This window comes from Pinus tabuliformis, chromosome 8 (assembly GCF_031772625.1).
Source record: "Pinus tabuliformis cultivar Carrire ecotype Pingquan chromosome 8, CPIR1, whole genome shotgun sequence".
In the NCBI taxonomy this organism is placed as follows: domain Eukaryota; kingdom Viridiplantae; phylum Streptophyta; class Pinopsida; order Pinales; family Pinaceae; genus Pinus; species Pinus tabuliformis.
Genome location: NC_142294.1, coordinates 1,674,945,074 through 1,674,952,358, shown reverse-complemented (window position 1 = coordinate 1,674,952,358; position 7,285 = coordinate 1,674,945,074). Strand labels below are relative to the sequence as shown.

At 42.2% G+C, this 7,285-nt stretch overlaps 1 protein-coding gene across 1 annotated transcript; it reads right to left on the bottom strand.

Annotated features, from left to right (window-relative positions):
• Window positions 1-3,055: 3,055 nt before the first annotated feature.
• On the bottom strand, window positions 3,056-3,694 carry LOC149242634 (F-box/kelch-repeat protein At1g80440-like). Its single transcript, XM_089370921.1, has one exon. The coding sequence runs from the start codon at window positions 3,692-3,694 to the stop codon at window positions 3,056-3,058; it is 639 nt and encodes a 212-aa protein (XP_089227047.1).
• Between the last annotated feature and the right edge of the window lie 3,591 nt (window positions 3,695-7,285).

The following is a 7,285-nucleotide window of genomic DNA, read 5'->3' as shown; positions in this document are numbered from 1 at the left end:
AAAACAATAGATGAGTGTCAAACAAGTCCTCATGGAGCTAGAAATTCTCAAGGTGAAACCACAAAGTGGTAAAGAGACACAAGTTACGTTGACCCCTATTTAGTAGGAAATTGAAGAGGATAGAGAAACTTGGCTTGAGAGAGTCAACCTACACCTTGAGAAGCTACTATAGAAGGCCAACAGAGATAATCAAATGCTCAAACACATGGCCTATCATTATAGGACTCGCAATAGGATTTGCAACATAAGAATCAAGAAGATGAAAGCTAGGTTAAGGCGGGCCTTGAAGGGCAAGAAAGAGGAGATAGACTTAGAATGTTGGTTGAGGATTCCTTGACTCATCAGAGCATATGATGGTTAGGCTTCACACAAATTTTGTGGAAATTTTGAGCACATATTTACTTTTGCAATTTTTGGAAATTTGACACACAGAAAAATGGCCTAGATGCGCAACATCACTAGCGTTGCGCTTTTCCTAGGGGAACCCAATGGCTAAATGGCTTGCATTTTTTGATTCAGGGTAGTGAGGACATGCATCCTAGCAAGTTTTAATGTTTTTGGAGCAGAGTTGGGCCACCAAAAGGTCCAAAAAACATCCTAAAAATGACCTTTCGGCCACTTTTTGGACACACAGAAGTAGTCTTGGGAGAATCACGTTTTGAGGGGTCAAATGAGATCCAACTACAACAATGCTAGTTTTTCTAGAAAGTAGACTTGAATACCTTTCCAGTGAGCTATCATGTGCTCAATTTGGATGCCAAGAAGGCCTTCAAAAGGGACCTGAAAGTGGCACTATGCGTTGAGCCAGTGGTGCTGTGCATAGAGCAAATTTTGCTCAGGTTGCCTTTTTTTCCAGTTTTTAACTATGATCATGGATTATCTTTCATGGTGGATGATTTAATATTGTAAATGATGTCATGGCTTGTAAATATGATGGTTAAAAATTTGTACATGGTAGATTCATTTCTTTAGGAGTTAGTTTGAAGTCAAATGAATCAATTTTTAACTTTTAGAGGCATGTTGTTAATGATGCCTATATTCCTGTTTCTTGTTTAGTATCAGTTAGATCAGCTCCACATCTTATGGATTCGACCCTCAAAGATGGGATTTGCCAAAGGGGATAAAAATGTAACTTAATGAGAATTTTCAAATCTCCATGCTTAGTCATTGGAGGTTCTCCCACCAACCTTAGGGTTTCCATGTGGCACTCCCACCAAGTCAGTTCAAGGCCTTCTATTTTCAGCTGCGTGAATGAGATATTTTGCCCTTCCTCAATCTGATGGACATTGAAATAAAATTCTAGTTGTTTCAACTAGTGGTTCAGCTTCAAAGTGTCGATCTCACCATAATATGACTTGAAATTTAATTTATTTCCATTTTAAACAAGGATTGTGATTGGTTTAGAACACTCGAGCTTGGTTGAACTTTTTGGGTCCTTTCTTCAACAGGTTCTCCATTTTTCCCCGATATTCTGAATGAAAAAATAATCTCACACACACACATAATACACAATATATTCTCTCCGTGAAACCTTTCAAGAGAAAACCCAACTGGAACATGAGGTTGCTTTTCCCCCGCTCTGTCTGGAAATATGGTTGCAAGAACAAGAAGTAATGCCTATGGGTCGTGGGTTACTATAGTGCACATATACTCTCTGTTTGCTCTACCTCCTATCTCTCCTAGCTATATTAACTTAGCTATGGAGCAAAATGTTCTCGAAAGAAAGGAATGCATCTTCCTCCTAGTGGTGTGGTTATAGCACAACCCAATAGCCTACTAGTGGTTAATTTTAACTACATCAACTCTTAACTAGAGTTACAATATAAAATATTTTAGAGTATTCTACATCACAAACACATGGTTAGCCTCTTTTCCATGAATAATGGGGGTTGACACAACATCCTGTTAAACTATACGTGTGAGAACATGAAGGTCAACATCTGAGTGGAATAACTTTTGCATAAAAACTATGATTGTTGAACTTCTTGCACTGTTGGAAATATCTTAGTGTGTAGAATAGCATGAAATGATGTAAAGCTAAAAAGGAAAAATTTTACCTCCAAAAAATTTTATTTAATGCCTCAAAATGCTTCCATAAGGTTTTAGACCTCATTTTTCCAAACTGGGTCCCATCAGTAAAAATGATCTTGTAAGTTTATTCCTCCAATTTTCCCACTCCAAATGCACCCATATTGATAGAAAACAATATAATGATCCAACGTGGATCATTTTGTGACATCTTCCTTAGACATATGATTTAGGAAATATATTATTACATCAACTTTGGTAGGGGAGTCACCAATAATAGTCTTTATTACATTCGTTTCCCTATTATCCCTTCTGATGGCATCTATCTTCACTTGGTGGAGTTCCATATGATCCAAGTTATTTTCCATTACATTAATTATTATACGACATATGATTCCTTTTGCAGCTTTGAATGAGGATTTACTCATGTGCTTCCTTTTTAGCACATATATTTCTGCTTCGATTTACTGATAATCATCTTTCTTATATTATAAGTCCATCTTTATGATTTCCAATTCACATTACTTCTTCTTATTCAATCCTTTCTTTCAATGAGAGAGTATAATCTACCTTTTATTGGCATCATGTGGCATTGTCATTAATTCAACATGTCCTTCCAAAACATTGGGAGTTTGATGGGACTGATATGTCTCACCTATCCTTTTTTCCTTCATATATCCCTAAATTACCCATCAAATTACATCACAAAACTAAATTACCCACCAGATCACTACCCCAAACACGTAACTGCAAACCCAATACATCCTGAAATTATTTCAAAAATTAATCCACGAAACTAAATTACCCACCAAATTACTCTACGAAACGAACCATGGCCTTAAATCTCGACAGTTGCTGCAGATACGAAGATACCGGAAGTGCGTTATGGACCACTAGGAAGCCTAACATCAACCCACTACCCAGTTGAGGGGTCAAACAGGTATGACACGTCTTTGTAGGATTTGTCATATCCACTTATGAAAATCCACTTGCCCCATTGTGTAGCACTAAAATAATAGGGATGAAATCATGGGAGAGAGGCCACAACAGACCAAACATTTTTCTCACCATCATACTTGACTGCCTCTTGTCCACTAAACACGTACAACTCCCCAAACGAGGAAGTAACCACAATACTTTTCCAGGTATATCCAACGAATCTCCACATATCTTCCCACATTCTCCAACTTCTCGCTCTCGGATCATAAACTTCTGCAGTTCTGTTCAATTGGGTTCTGCTTATCACCATAAATTTACCTTCCATGAAAACACCATGGCATGCATCACCGTGTGGTTGGTTCATATGAGGCAGAATTTCCCATGTGTTTTTCACCACGTCATAAACTTCAGCAGCAACAAGAGGAGTTTTCCTCTCATTGATCCCTCCAGCCATGTAGACAAGTCCTGTGGAAGAAGAGACAAAGCAAGCAAAGAATGATCGAGTTGTGGTCATGTCAGATCCGAGGCTCCAACTGGCGGACTCAAAGTCATAAATGTACACACCCTTCATCAGACTCATGTCGTGGTTACTTCCATTGTATCCACCTATGAGGACCAGCTTTCGATTCACAGCCACACAATTACACCGTTCTGGTATGCCAGCGAAGGGGGCATCGTCAATAGGAGGTAGGTTTTCCCAGGTGCGCTTCACATGGTCATATACCATTACTACGCATGCATAACGGTGATCATGATGAGTGATCCAATATTTTCGAATCAAGCAGAGTAGGTACTCACTTACTCGTGATATTTTTCTCTCTTCATAGAATTTAGGGCTACTCACCATAGCCTCCCAACGTTTGCAGACACCTTTCAACATATAGTTTGATTTTTAAGGTACTCTCAACAATTACTCACGAATGATATCATTTGGAATAAGCTCCATTAGACCAGTTCAACTGCACCTGTTTCCCAATGGCCTTTACTCAAAGCTTCAGAGATCCAAGACTCTATAAAACAATGTGTTTCAAAGCTTTAGATATCCAAGACTCTATAAAACAATGTGTTTTTTCAGGGTTATATATTTATAGATTTAGTATTCAAATCACTCACTTAAGATGGGCCCCTTGTCCTACAAAGAATGTGTCACGCCCCCAGGCCTACGGTAGTCTTCCAACCATGTCCGGCGAGGTGCGGCACCACCGTGCACTTTCTTTTTAACAATACTCGTGTACATGGACTACGTCTTCCCACGTTAACATACTTAGTTTGTTTTTCGCAACCAAGTAAAATGCATTAACCTTTATACTTAATGAAGCCCATACTCATTCATTACGCATTATGCAATTTAAACCGAAACAATAACAATTGCATACAAGTATAAAGGGAGGGGCAACTCCCGGTAAAGTCTGCTCGATATTAATATATTATGAAAACCTTCAATAATACATCATACAAGTGTGCTTGGCAAAGTCCAAGCCAACACTTAGAATAATTTACAATATAGGCATAGAGAGCCTTTATAACATTTGTGCACTCTTGCACGGTAGAAGGATGTCCACCCGGTCCACCCACAACACTACCTCAATCCCGACACAAATCTACAATCAAACTGCACCTTAAACCTCTTAAGATCAACCTCCGGTGAAATCTACGCCTTCATAAGAGAAGCGCATGAGATATGCGCACTTCTCTTCTGCGTACTTGTTTTACCCCTGTCTTTACACCCAAGAGAAATGCGAGCTGATTTGGTGATCCTTCGATGGTTCAAATGAGTTCAAGCTTCGTTGTATTTATACACAAGCTAAGTGTTATTTGGAGGGGGTGTCCAGCCTTAAGGCTGACCCCACAACTCCACACTCAACACCCCAAACGCTCATAATACAATTCCGCTTGCCCATTGCAAGTTTCTTCCAACGCGTGGGTATAAGTCTCCATTCGGCCTTCCTCCCTTCGCATTATTTCCTTAAGCCTTCGTCGCATTGTTACATTTGTTTGTCGCATAATTATCTCGGCCTGCTGTCGCACATGACTCGCCCGTCGTCGCACCCGTGTCCGCTTGCCGTGCCCAAGGTTCGCTCGTCCATTGCGCGCCCGCTCGTCGTCATGTATGCCTGCCCGAGTCGCTCAAGTGCCGGAGGTAGCTCGCCCGCTCGTCGCACCCGTGTGTGCCCGCCAGTGTCGCGCACGGAGCGCCCGCCCGTTTCCGCCGTTTGCCCCTCGTGCACGGAGCGCTCACCCGTCGCGTGCCTGCCCGAGTTGCGAGGGCCTTACATCCTCCTCCACCTGAAATCATTGTCATCCTCGACAACATACCATCCCGGTAGCTCTCCACCAAGATCATCATCAACCATGATGTAGACTCCTCCATATAAGGCAAACACCACTGCAACATATATAAAGCTCCATCTCCATCATGTAACACCTTAGTGACCAATCGTCACCAAGACAACCATACCAATGTATGTCATAGACGTCCATGATCATCGACCACTTGTCACAATCTCTCCATGCTGCTCTCCCCATGGAAGGTCAATCCCTCCAACTCAAGCTACATGTTCACCGCAACAATGTGTCAACTCCACCATGTCATCATCACCATGTGAAAAATTGCCCATGATATGTCAACAAGTGCTAACAAACCTCAACCATGTGTCAACATCTCATCTCAATAAGGTGTCTATAACGGAAGTCATCTCAATCCATGATGATCAACCACCATGTCACAATCTCCACATGCTGCTCCATCATGGAAGGCTGGTCCCTCCATCCAAGCTGCCTGCTCACTGCAACATATCGTGTCGACCTCATCATGTGTCGTCCTCATGTGAACTGCTGCCACGATACTCCAACATAATGCTAACATATCTCTGTACACTGTTAACCCCCATGTTTGAACTTGTTGGGTAGCTAATCCAACCGTCACGCCCAAATTATGAGAATGCACATCCTCATGCCACCATTAGTTGTTCCTCAAAGCATCCTGCCACATCCTGAACTCGATCAAGAATCCATCCATATAAGTAAACCATGCTCAGGTCCATGGAACTCCATCCACCTCATCTGCAACATGCTGTCCATGATGTTTGGTGTCAATGTGCCACAAATGATCAGCCACATTTATCCCAACATCATCATGTGTGTAAAGTGGTTGAGTCTCGGCTCAACCCATGCCCAGGTGCTACCACCAAGGCATCATCATCATCGTCGTGACTCCATCACCTCAAAGTGTCTCATATCGATCCTCCACATCAAGTCACTCTTCCAAGCCATGCCCATACATGTACTTTGGAAGTATGCATCCCATACTGCATCAAAGTCTCCTGACCTCAGCTCCTCAATGCATAAGATCTCTAAGTCCACCATGTATGAAGTCCCCAAAAGTCACAACAATCTCATGTCATCATGAGCTCCATGTCTCCAACCCGATGCCCATGACTATGTTGCCCATGTAGTCCAACCAAGTACATCACAACATCGGTCATCCTCATCCAAGCTGCAATCTTTGGTTTAGTGAACTCGGTCACCCAACCATATCATCATCATCACGAGTCCTTTCTATCATAGCTCCTCCACCAAGGTGTCCATCAAGACTATCTCTTGGTCTTGGCCATGAGAAGTCCACCCAAGGGTGTGCCCTTCAATCTGTCCATGAGTCATGCCGGGCACTTAGCCATGTGGCTAAAGCATGACCCAATCATCCACAATGATCATCAAGTTCCACCCTTGTCAAGGGCCTCTGCACCTTCAACCATAAGGTCACAAGTAGCCCCAAAAAGTCCTGCAATAGCTGACAATCCTTGCTTTTCCGTACAAGGTTCCATAATAGTCATCCACGGTAAGATGTCCTCTTGCCTTGGCAAACTGATTTTGCCCTTCACTGCACATAGTCCATCTCCCAAATGCCCAAATGAAACACAAGTACCAATACTTACATCATCATGAGGTTCCTCCTCATTCATCCATGTTGACAAACTGCACGATCCTGGTCCAACTTGATCAGCCTCAAGTTCATCCTTCATCGTAGTCATGTCTTCAACATCTTCAATCATCACGGCTTCCTCTTCCTTGTTGACACAATAAGCAGCTTCATCTTGCTTCTTTGTCCAACCGAGTTGAAGAAGCCCTTCCTCATCATAGAAGGGGACAACAATAACCTTATTTCCCTTCAGGAAATCTCGTCCAAGTATCATATCGAAGTCATTCATCTCCATCGTAATGGAGTCCAACTGACCTCTCCATCCTTCTATCTGCACAGGTACATCGTGTACCAAACCTGCCACCTTAGCTCTAGAGTCCTCTGCCTTGACCTCCATAG